The following is a 19,823-nucleotide window of genomic DNA, read 5'->3' as shown; positions in this document are numbered from 1 at the left end:
TGAAATCTGCATGATAATCTCCTAATTATCTTTATAGCCATCTCTAAAACTCCCAACCCACAATCACATTGCCTCCAGGGAGCAATTCAGTCTCCTGGTTGCCTTTTTTTTGCCTTTGTCTCCCTGGATTCTAGCATGGTGCCTGCCATGCAACCAGGTGGTGCTTAGTCCACACTCAGACCATGCTTGAAATGAAAAGGTGGGAAGCCCTTCAGTCAGACCCTGACACTGAGTGGTAGCAATGTAAGCTTTGTTCTCTCCACCCCAAGGAAGCAGGCAGTCTTTGAAGAACCCATTACAATCACTCAGGTAGGAACAGAGAATTTTTCCAGGAAAAAGTACCCAGCCGTCAGTGAAACTTTTCACTCCAGGAAAAATCAAGGACTTTGATGTTCTACAGCTTCATCCTTGGATTTGATTTGACAGCTTATTAAAATGGTGTGCCCAACAATTTGTCAACAAGAGCAATGGCAAACTTTGACTGCTTCTCTCATCTTTATGCATTGCACTGTAATCAAGTGATCCCTGCCCATTCCAGTCTGGAAGAGGGAACCAGATGCGTGTTTTATGCTCTATGTCAAGTCAGAGAATTATTAGGTTTACAGCATCCTCCTTAAAACCCAGTCATATAGTTCAATCATTCATTTCACAAATGAGAAAACTGAAGCTCACAGGTGTTAAATTAATTATCCAAGGCCCCACCATTAGTTGTAGAGATAATGAGCAAACTAGCTTTCTGGACTCTCGCTTAAGTGTTCTTTTCACCATATCACCTGGATTTCCCCACATTCCTGTTCTTTTTCTTGAATTTTCTTTTTACAAACTCATGCACAGCACATCTAATTTGGCTCCCATTGTCTTTTTTTTTTTATTGGAAATTTAAATTTGGATTTGCATTGCTGCTTTTCCATTCAATGGTGATAAACACTCAAAATATCATCTGGGGGGAATGGAAATAAAATAAGCATCTGGAAAGAATGTGCTGTAATGAAGATGTCATTGTTTGCTGATAAATGCTAGGCAAAGAATCTGGCTTTTCAAAAATAAATGCACGAAAACATCTATGTCCATCTCGATCTATATTTTAATAAAAAAATTAAAATGCACTGAAAGACTTTCAAAGATGACAGAATTAAATATAAGATAAATGACTAAGTAGCTAAAAGGATAATAAAGATAGCCAAACATTCATTCATTCACTCACTCATTCATCTATCCATCCACTCAAGGTTTTCTGAATAAATGATGCTAAGCCCCCCAATTGCTACTAAACCCATTTACTAATCAAAGAATAGTAAAAGGCAAAATAGTTTGAATACAAGTCAAAAAATCTAAGTTAAAAATTTCCCTCTGCCACTCATAAGTCTTGGCAAACCCTCTAACACACGGCCTTCTACTCTGTATTATTCCCATCAGCATACAAAAGTACTGTTATTTCTCCCATCTTAAAAATAAAACGGGGCCTCCCTGGTGGCGCAGTGGTTGAGAGTCCGCCTGCCGATGCAGGGGACACGGGTTCGTACCCCGGTCCAGGAAGATCCCACATGCCGCGGAGCGGCTGGGCCCGTGAGCCATGACCGCTGAGCTTGCGCGTCCGGAGCCTGTGCTCCGCAACGGGAGAGGCCACAACAGTGAGAGGCCCGTGTACTGCAAATAAATATAAATAAATAAATAAATAAATAAATAAATAAATAAATAAAACGATTTGTCTTTCGGCCTCACTTTTCCCTCCAGCTATCATCTCATTTCTTTGCTCCCCATCCTTTGAAAGACTCGTCTATACACACAGTTTCCAATTTCTTTCCTTCCATTCTCTCTTGAACCCATTATATTCAGGCTTTTACCCTGACACTCCACCGACAGGGTTCTTATCAATGTCATCAATGATGTTCATGTTCTTCACATTACTTGACCTTTCAGCAGTATTTGGCACCATTCATCATGCTCCTTCTGGAGACTCTTCATCTGACTCGCAGGACACCATACTTTCTTGGTTTTCCTTCTTCCTACTGGCTTCTCCCTCTAGGTCTCCTTTGCTGGTTCCTGACTCTTCTTATCACCATTGGAGTGCCTCAAGGCTTGGTTCTTGGATCTCTCCTCTAGTATTTCCTTAGAGATCTCATCCAGCCTCATGTTTTCAATATCATCTCTATCTTGGTGACTTCTAAAATTATACTTGTAGCCTAAACTTTGCTCCTGAACTCCAGAATTCTTTGTCCAACTGGCTATCCACAGCTTTGCTTTGTGGACTAACACACATCTCAAATGTAACAAATCAGCACTTGGTTGTCGATTGTCCCTCAAACGTGCTATCTTGCAATCTTCTCCAGTTAATACATGACACCTCCCTCCTTTTAAAATTTAAATCGTATCATGCCATGCCTGAACTTAAAAGCCTCTGGTGTTTTCCCACCTTGTTCAGGCTTTCCAGGACCCGTCCCTTGTCACTGCTCTGATATTGTCTTTCATGCTCTCCCCTGGTACACTCCACCTCAGCCACAATGGTCACCTTTTTCCAGGGTGCCATTGTGTACGTGGTTCCCAATTTCTGGGTAGCTCTGCCCCAAATGTCCACATAGCTCCCTCTTTTCTTTCTTTCAAGGATCACCTTCTTTTTGAGGCCTTCCTTGGCCACGCTGTTTAAAGTAGCAACCCTGCCTTCCCATATACACACACTCTTTCCTCCCTTCCTTGCTTTATCATTGGCCTTATAACTTAACGTGAATGCGCTGTATGTTTTGCTTATTTATTTTGATTACTCCAAACTCCTCTAATAGCAATTCTTTTTGATTCACTCTTGTATCCCAGCACCTTGAAGAGCGGCTGGCACAAAATAGGCTCTCACAAAATGTTAGATGAATGAATGAAGGTAATCAGTGATAATAAGAAGAGCTACCACTTAGGTAGAGAAGTAAGTAAAAATTAAATAAGTACTTCGTACACGTTAATGCATAATAGATGTTAATTATTTAAATTAACATTGTACACCCATGTGTATCTGTAGAAGTAATTTTTAGGTGGAAACTGCAGGAAGGGAAGGAGAAATTCTAATTAAAAGGGATGGTAGATCTGTGATAAACCATAATGGAAAAGAATATGAAAAAAATGTACATATATGTATTACTGAATCACTGTGCGGTACAGCAGAAATTAACACAACGTTGTAAATCAAATATACTTGAATAAAATAAATTAAAAAAAAATACCCAAAACCTTAGAGAAAAAATTAAAGGATACCCTTTAATCTTTAAAAAAAAAAAAAAGGATGGTAGAGAAGTACATGGTTTTGCAAGTTAGCTTCAGGCCAGGAAGAGACAGCTGATGGAAACACCCTGGAATCTGGCCCAGATTATCAGCTCCCAGGCCTGCCTAGCGGGTGAGGGCATGAGGGAGGAAGGGGTTGGGAGGCAGGCCTGGACATGTGTGAGTGGGGTCAGGAGGTTGGTATGCGGTCTTCTGGACGCTTCAGGGTGAGACCTCTAGGCTCACAGACTGTCGTGTGCTGATGTCCATCTCGAGTATCTCTAATGGTTCTCAGTTTCTAGGTCAAGAGTCAGGGCTTGCAGTATTTGTCTGTCTCTAGAGCTAGATGTGCACACCCTAAAGTAAGCAAACGGCTTTGAGTCCAGGGAAAGGGTTGCCACGTACGTTCATATACTCTTTACTAGAGGGCTTTGCTATGAAAATAGAAGTCCTCATGGTGGGTAACAGCACAAGAACGTCTCTATTATGCTGCTTTGTGCCTAACACACAGCGATGCTACATGTTTCTTCATGGATTGGAGTGAAAATCAATTCACCGGCATCTAGATGGTCATTATCAGTTACAAGACATATTTTAATGTAAATCTGCAGTTTAAAAAAGGACTCTAATTCTTGAAGCTACAAAGGATATATTAATTCTCAAAAGTCTTTGTATCCAGACATAGCCGTTTCATTAGCTGATCTAGGCACAGTCCAGGAATAAAATTCTTTAGTAAATCATATTACCTAAGGATTTTTTTTTAATATATACATTTATTTATTTATTTATTTTTGGTTGAGTTGGGCCTTCCTTGCTGCACACAGGATTTCTCTAGTTGCGGTGAGCGGGGGCTACTCTTCGTTGCGGTGCGCGGGCTTCTCATTGCTCAGTAGTTGTGGAGCAGGGGCTTAGCTGCTCCGCGGCATGTGGGATCTTCCCAGACCAGGGCTCGAACCTGTGTCCCCTGCATTGGCAGGCCGATTCTCAACCACTGCGCCACCAGGGAAGCCCATAACTAAGGATTTTATAACACAAAGTTGATTTTCATTGATTTTTTCCTACACTTCACTAATTGACTTCCTTCACTCCCATTAAACAGTCCTGGGGACAGAGGCAAAGAGGCGATTTCTCCCACTGACAATGAACACAACTCAGGGAGATGCAGAGGAAGATAATGTATTCTGTAACCATGTGTTGTCATATAATACTTTCTAAACCTTTGTCCGTTTCAAAAGGAAACAGTGGCAATCTCTATAATACCTGCCTCAGCTTTTCTTTACAATTTATAATTGGTTTCCCACATGGAGTTTAAACTTTGCTTGCTACATTGGTGCAGATGTGGCCAAGGGCTTTTGATCTGTGAAGTTCATTAAAGTACTTGATCTCATTGTTTTTTTAAAATGGTGACCTCGGACTCTATATGCTAGAGTGGGGAATATATGTGTAGATGTATGCATATATATTCATGTATAAATATGCACAGTTGCTATGTATGCATATATCGCGAGAAAAAATAAATAGAAAATGAGAGATCCTGAAAGAAAAAAAGTGAGAAAGGTATGAGAAGGGAAGGGAAGGGAATTAGCATTCATTAAGCTCCTACTATGAACCAGACACCCAGGAAAGAAGGCGATGGGAAGAGCAAAGATGGAGGGATGCAATTATCTGGATGTTAAAGAATGAACTTGTAAAAATCTCCTTCCCTAAAGGAGACTGCTGTAAAAATGGATGCTGGCAGCCCATCAGGGAGTGCTTGTCAAGCCATTCAGAGGAGAACAGAAGGCTGTGGGGCACTGATTTTGGCTTTGTCTCCCCTAGGTGCTGGGCTGCTGTCTCGCCATGAGATGAGTTATCTTTGAAGTTCTGCTGAGTAGTCTAGATAGCGTGACTTAAAAGTGCAAGTCTGTAAACAGAGTTCAGCCTTTCAGAATATAAATGCTCAGAGAACCATATGAGGTCAGGAAAAACCAGCCCAGGATATTTCCCTTTAAGTTCTAGAGAATGCTAGTAGTCTCCATAATTAAAAGGATCCTAGGAGACTATGTATAGGAAGTTTCTACGTACTGGTATCAGTTTTTTGGTTCATTTTTTGAAATTGGGGCTCCTTAAAATGTCTGTAATTGCATCTTCTGTGTCCTCTGATGGGCAGAGATAAGGGTGACCTTGCAGAATCCCTGCTGGGTAGGTAGGAGATGGGCTCAGGTCCAGCTGAGCTTGGGACATGACAAAGAGAGAAGGATGAAAACAATAGCCATTTTACAGAGCTTTAAGGTAAGTCTTCGAAAACTGTTTAGGAATGCCTAGCCAATCACAGGTTTGCTTAGATGTCTTTTTGGGTTTTTTCCACTCCCACTGCCCCAACATCAGATGTTCTCAGCATCACTGGGCTTATTATAGGAGCCTATCTACCTCCATTTGCATTTTGGGATAGATTGCAATAATTTGGTTCTATTCTTCATAATTTTCTATATCCATGTTCCTTGTCATGTAACTTTACAGTGCTCTCCCACTGTGAGCTAGTGACCTGCTCAGCCCCTTGACCCTGGGCTCAGCCATGTGATTTTCTTTACCTATAGGATGTTTAGGAAATGTGATGCAAGCAGAAGCTTGAAATGAACTGGCACACGGGGGTTTGTTCTTCTGCCAGGAGAAGAATGACAGACACGGGGCACTGGTTAAGGTGCTCCAGACAAGCCCACTCTAGCATAGAGCCCCACCAAACCCACAGACAGTGAATCATCCTAGTTGAGACAAGTAGAGCCACCCAGATCAACCCAGAACAAAAGAGCTAAGCCCTGCAGATGCACGATAAATAAGTGTTTATTGTTAAATGCCAGTGGGGTTGCTTGTTATACAGCACAAGCTAGTTGATACAAGTGCCATTTGATCCATGCTCTTCTTGTCTGTCAGTTGATATTTCTAAAATGGAACTTCAATTATCCGAAAATTACTCTACCTAAGACACTTCAATGACTTCCTGTTATGGGCTGAGTGATGTCGTTCTAAATTCACATGTTGAATTCCTAACCCCCAGTACCTCAGGATCTGACCTTATTTGGAAATAGGGTCCTTGAAAATGTAATTAGTTAAGTTGAGATGAGGTCATACTGGAGTATGGTGGGTCCCTATTCTAGTATGGTTGGTATCCTTATAAAAAGGGTAAATTTAGAGACAGACATGCTCACAAGGAGAATGCCATGTGAACATGAAGGCAGAGATTAGGATAATGTGTCTACAAGCCAAAGAACACCAAAGATTGTCAGAAAACCACCAGAAGGTAAAAACAAGGAATAGAACAGATTCTCTCTCAGAACCCTCAGAAGGAACTAATCCTACCTATACCTTGATCTCAGACTTCTACCGTCTAGAAGTGTAACACAATAAATTTCTGTTGTTAGAGCCACTCCCCATTACCTTTAGGTTAAAGTCTAAGCTTCTTCACAAGGTATGAAAGTCCTTCAATAAGCTGGTCTCTGGCTGTGTGTGCAGTCTCATCACATACTATATTCCACTAACTTCAGCCTTACCCCATTCACTAGCCACATAGAACTATTTAAAGTGCTCCAGTAAACTGCTTCAGAGCTTTTGTCCATGCTACAACCTTGGCTTCGAATGCCCTTCCTGCTACCTTCTCATCCCCCACTGGATCCCACATCTTTACCTAATTAACTTCTATTTGTATTTCAAGCTCCAGATTGGGCTATCATCTCTGGAAACTTTCTCTTCACCTTCCCAGGCCTAACCATGGGAGGAGGCCCTATTGAATTCTCCCCAAACAACCTATATAGACATTTCTATCTCAGTACTTATCACACTGTGGATAATTAATTGCTCACTGCACATCTTTATTCTCCTCAACAGACTTGATAATGAAGCACTTAAAGGCAGGTTCATATATTATCTGCCCTTTTATTCCTTGTACCAAGCACAGTGCTTGGCACACAGGGGTGATGCAGCAAATGTTTGTGGAAGGAATCTGTGAGTGTTTATGCGCCAATATCAAAACAGATGTGTTCCTGGCATATGGGAGACACATTCTGCTTATGTGACAACTGGCAGTTGAGTTTACTTGAAAGCAAAAGCACCCAATTAAAGACCAAACATTACTTCCTTATCCTTCTTCATTTCCTTCTTTCTATAAAACTACCCAATCTCACATGCTTTATAATGCTTTGACATGTAAGTGACTGCGAATTATTACTGACGGTGGGCCTTTCATCTTCAAGACTGACAGTCTACGTTCCACATTTCTCAGGAGGGAGAGACTATTATAACTATATTTTTGCTTACCAAGAGAATTGTTAATAGTTATCCTGAAGAAAAAAAAAATCTATAAATATCCAACCTATAACGAAGCCTTCAGCTTACTGCCTTCCTTTACTAATGAAATTCTTTCCAAGTGCCCGGCCAGAATTGCCACATAACCATTACACTGAGAAAAGAGACAAAGCCTGTAGTGAGTTTTTTCTTTTACCTGTTTAGTCCTCATTTTGGAATCCAACGACAGATTGTTGTAGGTATAATGTGCCTGTGTGACTCCACAGAAGAGAACAGCAACTATCCCTGAAATTTAAAAACATACCAGTCAAAATCAATTTTCTTTCCCATCTAAGTCAAAGGGGTAGGGCTATCCCAGCTGGAAAACAGACTTGGCATCAGTAGAGTTAAAATTGCTAATAATTATGGTGATGAAACCTTTGGTAAACCTGGCTGCTTACTTTAAACATGGAACTTAACAGGATTAAAGTTAAAGAAAAGCGTTAAGAAGTAGATTCTTCCTGGGGAATAAAGGATTCTCTGGTCATGTGTTAGGAAAGTTATACTTGGAAACCCATGAACAAAAGACTGTATAGTCAATTCCAGGCCTCTCACAGCTAGTGCCAACCACTCGGCTGCATTTTATACTAAATGCTGGCATATTTGCTTAGACATTTGCTTTCCACTGTGTACCTTCAGGAGCCTGAGAAGTTCCTATCATTCCATAACTTAGTATTAAAAACCACGAGTCATAAACCTAAGACATCTACAAGGGTTCAGTGGCCTCTGCCAATACTCCTACTTGCCAAGCCCGGAAAGAGATCCTTGTTTGCCTCTACACCTCCTTGGCAAAGCTGGGGGCTTTGTCTTTCTAATGCTGGATAATCTCGTGAACATATCCAAGGCACACACTCCTCGAAGGTAAGCTGGTCTGTTCCTGTGTGCTTCTTATCCACAGTGGGCCCCCAGCTGCCTCTCGGCTGGTTGCAGGATTTATTTCTTAAGCCATCATTATACCCAGTTTCAAATGCTACATGAAGCCACACATACACTAGATGCTGCCTGGGGACAGAGGAGGAACAACCATGGGACAAATGTGTTATTTGTCCCTGCGCTCTGTTATTCTCTGTGTTATTGCTCCTGAGCTGGGGTGGGGAAGTGGTAGGGGCTGCATTCTACCTTGGATTAAAGATTTGATTAGCTATGGGAAATTGGGCACAGAGGAGGGCTTTGGGAAAAACACAAGATGTAAGTAGTCTTCAACCCAAACCGAGGGGACTGAATTGAATTTTAAACAGCAGACTCTTTCCAACTAAAAACACTCATAAATTAAATGCTGATGATTCTTAAGAGCATAGAGATATGTGAACTGAATACTGACATTTCAAATGAAATAAAAATTCTGCAGTAAAGAATTTTAAAGAACCAAGCATATTTTTTATATGTACACTGTATGCTTCTATTTATGTGTTGGTTATTTTGGGCGTTGGCTTTGGATAAAATATTGCTAAGACATATTTGTCTAATACATTTACATCACTTATTTCCTTTTAATATTATGCTTCAAACTTTTAGGCAAAAGAATAAAAACAGCTAGGAAATTGTGCCAAGAAATAATATATGCAGTAAGCATTTATATAGTTGCTTTGGGTAACTTTTCAGTTTTCTAGCCTCTCTTCAGAAATTCAAAGAAAAAACTGCTTATGAAATACTATATTTCTCTCTTCACAGAATTTCTATTAAAAAACAACCAGTACCAGGGAAACTTTGGGGGTACTGAAGTACTTCAAGGACTTCGAGGAACTAGAAGGATTGCCATGCATGTTGTTTTGTCATCAAGTAGTTTTCTTTCTTTCTTCAAAAATGCAATTTATGTACCTCTGCTGATTCAGCAGTCTGTTGGAAGCTTTTCTGGGTGAGGTTTAGCCGACCTCCCACTGTTGTGGAAATGTTTTGACTATACATTGATCTGCAGAGAAGTAGTGAATAAAAAGGGAGGGGCATGTGGGTAGTGCACAAATGCATTCCGAGAACAAAAAGAAGTAACAAAGAATAAAGGACAGGTAAGGGCCGTAAGATTGGCTGAGTGCTTATGGTGGGCAAGGAACACACTAGTTTTATTCACATCATCTCATTTATTTCATTGATTTATTCTCTCACAACAGGCTTCACACGATTCACCAGCCCTTCCCGCTCTCTTCCCCTTCTCAGTAATAGTATCTCCATTCTTCCTGCCATCCAGGCAAAAAACTCTGGAAAGGGCTTCCCTGGTGGCGCAGTGGTTGGGAGTCCGCCTGCCGATGCAGGGGACACGGGTTCGTGCCCCGGTCCGGGAAGATCCCACATGCCGCGGAGCGGCTGGGCCCGTGAGCCATGGCCGCTGAGCCTGCGCGTCCGGAGCCTGTGCTCCGCAGCGGGAGAGGCCACGACAGTGAGAGGCCCGTGTACCAAAAAACAAAACAAAACAAAACAAAACACTCTAGCAACACTCTTTACTTCTCCCCTCTCTGTACATCAGCAATGTTGTTGACTGGTCCTTCAAAACCTACCCGGCATGCCATCACCTCTCAACACCTTCACACTGACACCCTTTTCTAAGTCACCATCATTTTCTGCCTGGATTACAGCAAGAGCTTCCTAATTGCACCTCCGACCCCGTCTCCCTTGTTGACTCTCCACAGTCTACCTTCCACCCAGCAGCGCTAGTGAATCTTTTAAGACAGGTCAGATCATGTTAGTCCTCTGCTCCCAGCTCTGTAATGGAAACACATAACAAACAGGCCCTGTAGGATCTAGTCCTGCCTCCTCCTCCCCTCCCCGCGGCTCCCTGACCTCCGCTTTTCCCATGACCCCCCGCCCCCCGGCCCTCACCTCGTCACACACCGTCTTCGTCTTCGCTAAGCAGGTTCCACTGCAGGGCCCTTGCATGTCTGGTTCCCACTGTTTGGAAAAGTCTTCTCCAGACACCCACATGGCTCCCTCCTTTCCTTAAGATGTTACATTATCAGACTGGCCTCTGCTATGCACTCTATAAAACTAATCCCTCTCGTTGTTCTCTACTTGCCTACCTTGACCTATTTTTGTAATATTATTTACTGCCACCTAACATTTTATATATTTATAGGTTTATTTTCTGCCTTTCTGCACTGCAGTGGAAAGCTCAGGGAGTGCAGAGTGATTCACTGGTCCCCAGCCATTAGAGCAATGTCAGGCACATGGTAGGCACTCCACATATTTGCTGAATAAATAAATGAACATTCCTATCACCAGGTAACAAGAAACCAAAGTAATTTACTCAAGGTCACCTTGAAAGTGGCAGAGCTAAGATTCAAAATTCCACAGACTCCCTGTACTTTTCTGCCTGTATTAGACCCTCCGGGAATGTTTTAAGGTAATCTTAAGCCATCTAAAAATATCATTTCTGATGTCCCAGGGAGAGTCAGAGATTTGATGATGAAGATTATATACCTGAGTTGGCTGGACATCTCCTTTGAGGATATTTTCTCCAGTAGCTCCATTGGTTTTCCCATTAGAACACTAATAGGCAAAGTTTCTGCTAATACTTTTTGAGTTTTGTCTACAGATATGTCACACAAGCAGCAAACAATGGAGAGTCTGCCTACATGACCAGAGTCTTGGTGTTGTAATTAAAATAAAACAACAAAGCTGATCTGACCCTTAGTATTAGCATACATAATCATAATTCTATAGCTTGGTAATTAATTCACTCACACAAATTAACAGTTGCCAGTTTTCTACCTTACAAAAGTATATTTTAATTGCCACTATATTTTTACATACCTGTGCCTGCTAGCCCTAGTTGTACCACTGTTATGTGAGGCCCTAGACCACTCTCTTGCATGCTCTGGATCTCAGACTCTCAGTTGTAAAAAGGACGGGGAGGGGCACTAAGTGTTCCTTGTGCCAGGCTGTGAGCTAGTGTCTCAGCCCCAAGCCCACCCTCCTGTGCTGGTCTGTGATCCCGAGGCTGGGGCTCCCCAGAATACATCTTCCTTTGCCTGATGGGCTCTGTCAGTATAGAGCCCCAGGAGGAGAGTAGGACGCAGGAGGGGAGAGAAGGCCTTGCTCCCTCCTGTTTGCCTGCTGGTCCTGTCAGCTGCATCTCAGCAATGGTTCTTCACCACAGCTTTGGCAGTTGGTCCCAGCCTTCTGTTCTCTTTTTGTTTTTTGTTGTTTTCCTTCACTTGCAGACCAGCCTCCTGGTACCCCCTCAGAGAAAGCAGCAGCAGTCAGGCAGTGTCCTCAGAGGTCTGAGTCCCAGCTCCGTGGTTCCTTCTTAGGAGCTTCTAGATTCTCTTCCCTTTGCTCCTCTAGTCCAAGGGGTCACACTTGCTTCTTGCAGTGACTACCTCTGTGTTGCCTCAGTGCCCCCTTTTTACTTTCGCAGCTCTTGCTAAGTATAAAAATGTTTTTAATTATATTTTTGTGTCTTATTCTCCATTTCTTCTTTCTGTGACTTTCTAGAATTGACATGATTCCATGAAATAATTTTAGGGTCACGGAACAACTATCTATTAAGAGTGTTTGAGGAGTTACAATTTTTTTTCTTTATTTTAAAATTATTTTTTAATCCGAGCAACACTAGAATATAAAAGAAATTAGTTAACATGGAATAAATTGATGATATATTTTACTATCAAATAGTTCAAAAATTCTTTCCCCCTCTAAAAATCAAAACAAAACAAAACAAACAAATTGCATCCTTTGATCAAAATGTTATAAAACTGGAAATTAACAAAAAGCACAGCTACATAAATGTATCCATTAGAGATTTTTAACTGTATTCTTTTCAATAAAATTGGAGTTGAAGACGAAACCAAATTTGAAATTTTAGCTTATGTAGAGATAAATGACAGTAAGTGTATAGTACATTTCTTATCAAAACCAATGGGATAAAACCAAAGGATTATTCAGAGGAAAGGTTATAGTCTTACATGCATTCTATTAGAAAGAAAAAGGGAAATAATGGACTATTTACCTAAAGAATCTAGACAAAAGACATAAAAATGGAACCAAAGACAGTAGAATTAAAAACTTAATAAATAAAAGTGAAAAAATACAGCCAAAGAGAACATTCCTAATAAGCATATGGTTCATGCCTCTCAGGCCTTGGGGTCCCTCAGGTGTCCATCCTCCCCAGGCTGCCGTTCTTTGGCCGTGGCTGCAGGTATGTAATGGGTGATGTTGGCCAAGGGCTTCACCCACCTAAGACTCAGTTTTCTCATTTGGATAGGGCCCACCTGTCTCACAGGTCTGTTCTAAGTATAAAGCAATACAATGGATTTTAACATGATTTGTAAACTAAACACTAAGAAGTAAATATAAGGTTTTGCTATAATTACTAGAAGTAGGTGAAAGGAGGAAGCCATGAAGAGAAGGAATGACTCAGAGAAGCTCATTACAGGTCTAAACACAACAACATTTCCTATTCAACAAGTTGCTGGGGGAAGAAATACAAAACATCTAGCACGTCTCACACCTTTTATGTCCTTAATCATTATTTGTTGCCTTCTCTTCCACATCAACTCCTGCAACAAGGAAAAGCAGGTGAAAATGTGTGCCTCACTCCTAGAAATCCAAACTTAGACCATTCTCAGTAATCCTACAGTTAAGGTATCCGATTTTTGCAAGTTCTATCTACTGAGATATTCAATGAGGAAAGCATGGGTTATGGATATGGGGAATGCAAGGATGAATAAACCCAGTCCTAGACCTCAAGTAGCTTTATGTCTCCTACCAGAGACAACATATACACAGAGATATCTAAAAGCAGGTAGAATGAAGTAGGGGATAAGAAAATGGGAATTCTGAGGGAGTGATTTCTTTTGGGCTGGGGAAAGTGGGAGAGAGATGGGGAAAGTTTTCCTAAAGGACACAGAGGCATTTAGGTCTTGGAAGATAAGAAGAATTTGGAGGTGCAGGGTCGGGGGTAGGGAATTCAATGTGAGTGAAGAGTGAAGGCTAGGAAACTATGTGGCATGTCCCAGGAACATGCAGTTTACCTGCACACTTCGGGTTTGCATCTGTTATAGGTTAGGGAATAAATACACGTTGAATTAATTAATTACATTTTTCCAAATATTTCAAAACTTAGAAGAAACATCTAATATGATCTATGTTTAAAATGATCAAACTAATTATTATAAGTGTGAAAGTATTTCTCTTACATGCTGTATTAGTCCTAGTATCCATAAAATAGAACTATGAAACATCTAATATGTTGATCTTCTGCTGGCAAACATTACTGCATTTTCTTTCCTAACTGAGGTAAAATCTGATCATTCTGCTTCCACCTCTTCTGAAAAACACAAGCGGTCATTAGATGCAACTACGAGGGTTGCATGTCTAAGGTTTGGGTTTCAAGTTGTATTTATGGGGCCCTGTAGCAATGACAAGTGGAACCAAGTACATACATCCAGATCCACAGGGAGGGAGCATGCTCAAAAATATCTGAGAACTAAAATAGATAAGGAGCTCTGAAAGAAATTAAGAAGTGGCTTAGAGAAAATAATAATAAGAGTTTCTGACTCACGTGTGTGCTCAAAATTGCCTATCAGTTTGCACAGTGAGCTTTCAGTGGTGGGCAAGATCGCTGAAGAGCTGTCTGCAAGGACCCATTTGTGCAATTTTGAATAAGAACTAGAACCGATACTTCATGACACTAACTAAAAGAGCTGTATGAGAAACCACAAAGAGGTATACAGTTAAATTCAAATTATTGGCAGGCAAAGAAGTTTAGGAAACAGCATGAGGAGGTCTGTAATTCTTTGGGAAGAATAATGATTCTGCTGGCAAGTAAATTCTTTCCAGAGAGATCAATTTTTTTTTTAATAAATTTATTTTATTTATTTTTATTTTTGGCTGCATTGGGTCTTTGTTGCGGTGCGCGGGCTTCTCGTTGCAGTGGCTTCTCTTATTGCGGAGCACGGCACGCGGGCTTCAGTAGTTGTGGCGCACGGGCTTAGTTGCTCTGCGGCATGTGGGATCTGCCCGGGCCAGGGCTCGAACCCGTGTCCCCTGCACTGGCAGGCAGACTCCCAACCACTGCGCCACCAGGGAAGCCCCAGAGAGATCAATTTTGAGAGGACAATTAGCTCCTTTTGGTTAACAGAACACCATTTACACTGTTCTCCATGATTCCCACTTCTGGACCTTCTCAGAAAGCATTAGTGTTACTAATGCTTGTGTATATACAATATTTAGTAACATTAACCTATGCTTACACACATCACACACAAACCTATGTTTACATGACATCAAGGTGCATTGTGTGGTTGTAAATTATGTAAGAAAAAATGTACTACAATTGGTGTCAGGAGACCTGGGTTCTATCTGGCATAGTTCAGACACTTAACTAGTTGAATGACTAATGCAATTCAAATTCATTGCCTGGTCCATTGTTTTCTTCTCAAAGAACTAAAGAAGATGGTCTGCATTAGTGTTCTTTAGATTGGGGTATGCAAGAAACCCACTGAAGCGCAGAAGAAAATATAAGAACTTCATAAATTTTTTAAAACTTTTTATTTTATATTGGAGTACAGTTGATTAATAATGTGATAGCTTCAGGTTCATAACTTTTAATTGGAACTTTTGTGTATTTTAAGGTAAGTAAGTACCATTGTGGGCAAAAAAATATGCTCATGTGCATATAAGTGCATGATAAAACTCTTATTTTTTTATGATAAGGGTCAAGAAACTGTGGTAAATACTGCTCTAGATGATCTCTAAGCACCTTCCCATCTTAAGTGTCTGTGATCTGAACTGCTGTTTTTACATTTGCTTCAAGGACTGCATATATGGAATTGAAGAATTACATGGTACCCCCACGGCCTCATGTGGACTTCCTGGCAACTAGATTACCTTCTCGACCTAGATTTCCTCAAGGGCTGGGTCTATGACCTCCTTCTTTTTATTGCTCCCAATCCCATAACAGTGCCCAGTAGACATCAGACACTCAAATGCAGGTTTGTCAAAGTAATGAGTCTCTATTTCAAGAAATATTTAGCTGCTCTAAAAAGAGAACGAAGGAGAAATTATTTTTGATCCTCACATACAAATAGATGTTTATCTGGATTCATTAGTGGCAGAGTCTATTTTCTTCTAACATTTAAATTTTCTTATTCAAGACTATTGTCACGTACCGTCTCTGCTACTGATAACATTATTCAGTGGTTCTTTTCTCATTAAAAGTTGATGAAGACTTCAGATACAGAAGCTGAAAAATAAACATCTGTCACATGGAGGATGATTTTCTTTGACATTAAATGCAGACTTGAGGGGTTTCTAAGACTGGAGAATATTGCGTTTTTGGACAGGAAATATTGATTATATCATCGGAACACAGAAAAAGAGCGAGTGAGAAAGAAAAAAATGTGTCTTGCTCTCAGGCGGCACTCTGAGGGGTTTTAAGGTTGATGGGTTATTTTTCCATGCCACACTTTTATTTATTTTTGATCTAGTAAAACGAGACATTTCTGACAGGTTTCCTACCACCACTGCTGAACGTGAACCTGGAACTGAGAAGTCAAAGATTTAACGAAATGGAAAACTCCTTCAGGGAATATGAAGGATTCTAAGTTTGCAAAGAATACAATTACTGTCTAGTTTACTATATTTGGCAATGCTACGGTTGGCAGATGAATGATGAGTCTGTGGGATACAAGAATATCAATATAGAAAACAGCACAAATCTATGTTCTTCTTTCTAGATCCTCCAGTGCAGAGGGTAGGCATGCATTTAAGATTACTTCCTGTCTGTGTTGCAAGGTTTATAAATTTCCATTTAAAACAAAAAATTCCTTAAATAATGTAGTAGTGAGTACTTATGCAAATTAACTTGAGGTCTGGAGGAGAAGAAAAATATCCTTTTGTTTAGATCCCTGGCTTTCCACCTCAAATGTTGGTACTGTCAGGTTTACTCCTTCTTTTCAGTTTTCATTTCCTTGGAGTCGCTTAATACATGTACACCAATGTCACCTAAATCTCTAGTCAGCAGTCTCATCCCAGATATCCATGTCCAGTTGACCACTGTACCTTTCCATGTAGAAGTTCCACACGTGTATAGAATCCAGAAGACTTTCAAATGGACTAATTTTTTTTTTTTTTTTTTTTTTCGGTACACGGGCCTCTCATTGTTTTCTACACGCCTGTGCAGGACATGAGCAACTTTCTCTTTTCCCTATGGCTGCTGGCACCGTGAGGAGATGTTAGGTAAAGACAGAAAACATTTACAGTGAAGAAAGCAGAGGTAAATTTGTCCACTACTCAAGTTACATGTGCAAGATTGTTTGAATATTGAAATGATGAGCTATTTGGTTCAAGAAAGTGCAGGTGTGAGTTAATGAGTTATCATGCTAGGAGATGTATTTTACACCTGTGTTTATTGAGATGGCATCTTTGCGTGTTTGCCCTTGGTTCAGCAAGCTAGTTAATAAATCCCCTTGAGAATTTTGGGTGTCTATTGCTACAGCTTGAATGCCTAATATTTTGAGCCTCTGGCTCTATTTCTGGCTTGGAAAACACTCAGTGCACCTCATTTGTTGGTGAATTGTTGGCTAATTAAGTTGGATTCATATGGTCCTGTCAATATGAAAGCAAGAACAGTTTGAAGCTGAGATGTCAGCTAATGACATGTATTTAGAAGCTAAAACCGGCCAGATTTGATTTGAGAAACAATTTAAACTAAGTCCCTCCTGGTGATTTGTTTTATTTACTGAGATCTAGAAATATATTTCCCATCCAGTCATGCAATGCATCAGTGGTAAGCCAAATGGAACACATTTATCTCTGAACTAGAAGCCTTCTTAAGAGTTTCAGACAAGTATTCGCCAAGTCGAGAGATGGTGGAGATGAGAAGTAATGAGCCAGCTTACTTACTCAGATCAAGTAAAGTCTCAACGTGTCCAGTAATAGTCATTTCATTTGGAAATCTTTCCTCGTCTGTTGCCAAAAAGAAAGACATTCCCAGTTTCCCCTTTTCCCAACTACTTATTCTACAAAAGCCTTTCAAGAGCTGACCGGACAGATAAGCAGGACCTGAGCTTTCAGGTGTCAGCTTTTCCTTATCATGACAATGTAATTAGGCCCTTGCCATTTGAGACCAATGGGGGAATAAGGCTGGGTGACGTCATTGAGGTGAATTGACTGTTTATGTTGTGCTTCATGTTTGTGTGTGCTGAGCTCTTCTCTCGTTCAGACATGTTGGTCAATTCCTTAGTGAATGAGCCAGAGCGGCATTTGTTTTTACCCTTCTACATTCAAAATTTTTTTCAGAGTTTCTTACTCTCTAGAGTCAGACTACAAAGCCCAATAGCATTGCTTAGTACAGTAATCAGGACTTTTTTTCTTTCAGATTTTTACACGTTTGTTTTCTTAGATGGAAACTATTCTAAGTTGAGTAAATAGTGGGCTATACAGTTTAACTTTTTGTATGAGAAAGTGAGGGATGCCAACGGCCTCCCTCCTCCTCCTTCACTTCCAGCTGACATAAAATATGCCCCAGGAACCTAAAAATGGAAGCTGCCTTTATTACAACAGTGCCTGGAAGCAGAGAATTCATTAGATGCAGTGTCAATGTTGCCATTAGAAATCTTACTCTTTGGGTGTTTAATGACAGTCCCTGAAAGTTTGCCTCTGGCAAAAACCTGACGTCCAGGGCTTCCCTGGTGGCGCAGTGGTTGAGAGTCCGCCTGTCGAGGCAGGGGACACGGGTTCGTGCCCCGGTCCAGGAAGATCCCACATGCCGCGGAGCGGCTGGACCTGTGAGCCATGGCCGCTGAGCTTGCGCATCCGGAACCTGTGCTCCGCAACGGGAGAGGCCACAACAGTGAGTGGCCCGCGTACCGCAAAAAAAAAAAAACAAAAAAAAAACCTGACCCCCAAAGTCTCAGCTGGGAAACAAATTATAAAAATGAATTTTCAAACCACCTGTCCAGCTGTGCTTTTTGGTTATCTTTATAAACTGAAAAGCAGCTTCTATGACAGGATTCAATGCCACCAGAGATTATGCTATAAATAATACTGCTGAATTATTTTCAATATTCAATTTAAAATAATGGCTCAGTAACCTAATGACTTTTAGAAAACAGGCCAAGAAAAATTCTACGTGATCAGAAATCAGGTATGCATGTGTACCAGGTACCTGACAGAGAGAATACCTCAGGTCATGTATTTATTCAAAAGCCACATTTTGTATGTGTGCCATGTCCTTCCACTACAAAATAATAAAATCTTTTTACCTCAGCAGTAAAGAAAACTGAGATACCAATTAACAGGGTGACATTCCTATCCCTCAGCCAGTTAGCAGAAGAACTAGAAATCTGAGACATACCCCTTAGTGGCTGATTTTGTAATTAGGGCAGAAACTTCCATATACATTCTCTTCCTTCTATGCTCTCCCAGCTTGTAAGGACTCCCTAAAGTCCATTTCTGTCTACACACCCTTATCTTCTAGAAAGACTTCTCACTTGCATTTGATATTCTGCCCAGTCTTCGTAAATAAAAGTTTTCTCAGACAGCACTTGTACATTTCCAGTAGCAGAGCATCAGACCTTTGGGTAATAGAAATGCCAACCTTCATTTGCATGTCTAAAAGCCACTTGTTTCCATAATACTAAGTGCTTCTGTGTGACTATTGAACATTTGCAGGTGCAATTTCTAAGAGACTGAGATGAGGCGGCTGCAAATGTGGCCCTTGAAGTAAAAGATGATCAAAATAAATCAAATGATCATCATCAAATTAGAAACAACTAAAAGTGAAAGCAGCAAATGTGGTCATGAGCAAGCCCCGCCCACCACACTGAAGTGTGCATGATGAATCTTATAAGGAGGCGAATCAAAAAAGAATTATGAAGACTGTGCAAACGGTCTCTGTAAGCTTGGTTCTTTTTGTTTGTCTATCAGTATGCACCTGGCATGAGATGGTCCCAAGCTTCCTAGCCTAGAGGCTGTGCTGTCTGTGAGCCTCTCTTCCCTTCTGAATTGTCACCAAGTTGTGCAGCTTCTTTTGTTGAAATACCTCATAGATTATTCCTTCCCTGGTACTATTTAGATTTCTTTGTTTGCAAGCAATAAACACTGATTCTGGCAACTGTAATCAGAAAGGAATTTATTGGAGGGAAGAGGCATAAAGGCAGCTCCAGGGATCTGTGGCAGGAATAAGGAGAGGGTCCCAATAGGGTTTTGCTGTTGGAAAGTCTGGATGCCAACAGTTGTATATACTTCTAACTCCCTCCTAAAAGTTCGTATCACAGGGAAGGAGTGTCTGTTAGACCTAGCTTCGGATGCCCCTATTCTCTTTGGCA

General features: G+C 40.8%; 1 protein-coding gene across 13 annotated transcripts in view; it reads right to left on the bottom strand.

Moving 5' to 3' along the window:
* The window catches only part of SLC9A9 (solute carrier family 9 member A9), a 660,636-nt gene that overhangs the window by 254,913 nt on the left and 385,900 nt on the right, over positions 1-19,823 (bottom strand). For all 13 annotated transcript variants that reach the window (XR_010943485.1, XR_010943486.1, XR_010943487.1 and 10 more), the window contains one exon: positions 7,718-7,806. Coding sequence is in view for 10 of the 13 variants with exons in the window: in XM_067737585.1 (XP_067593686.1) it covers positions 7,718-7,806 (89 nt within the window). In the remaining 3 variants the exon portion in view is untranslated. The remainder of the gene's footprint in view (positions 1-7,717; positions 7,807-19,823) is intronic.

Source organism: Pseudorca crassidens, chromosome 5, assembly GCF_039906515.1.
Source record: "Pseudorca crassidens isolate mPseCra1 chromosome 5, mPseCra1.hap1, whole genome shotgun sequence".
Classification (NCBI taxonomy): Eukaryota; Metazoa; Chordata; class Mammalia; order Artiodactyla; family Delphinidae; genus Pseudorca; species Pseudorca crassidens.
The sequence above is the reverse complement of the archived record's forward strand: the minus strand, read 5'-3'. Positions and strand labels throughout refer to the sequence as shown.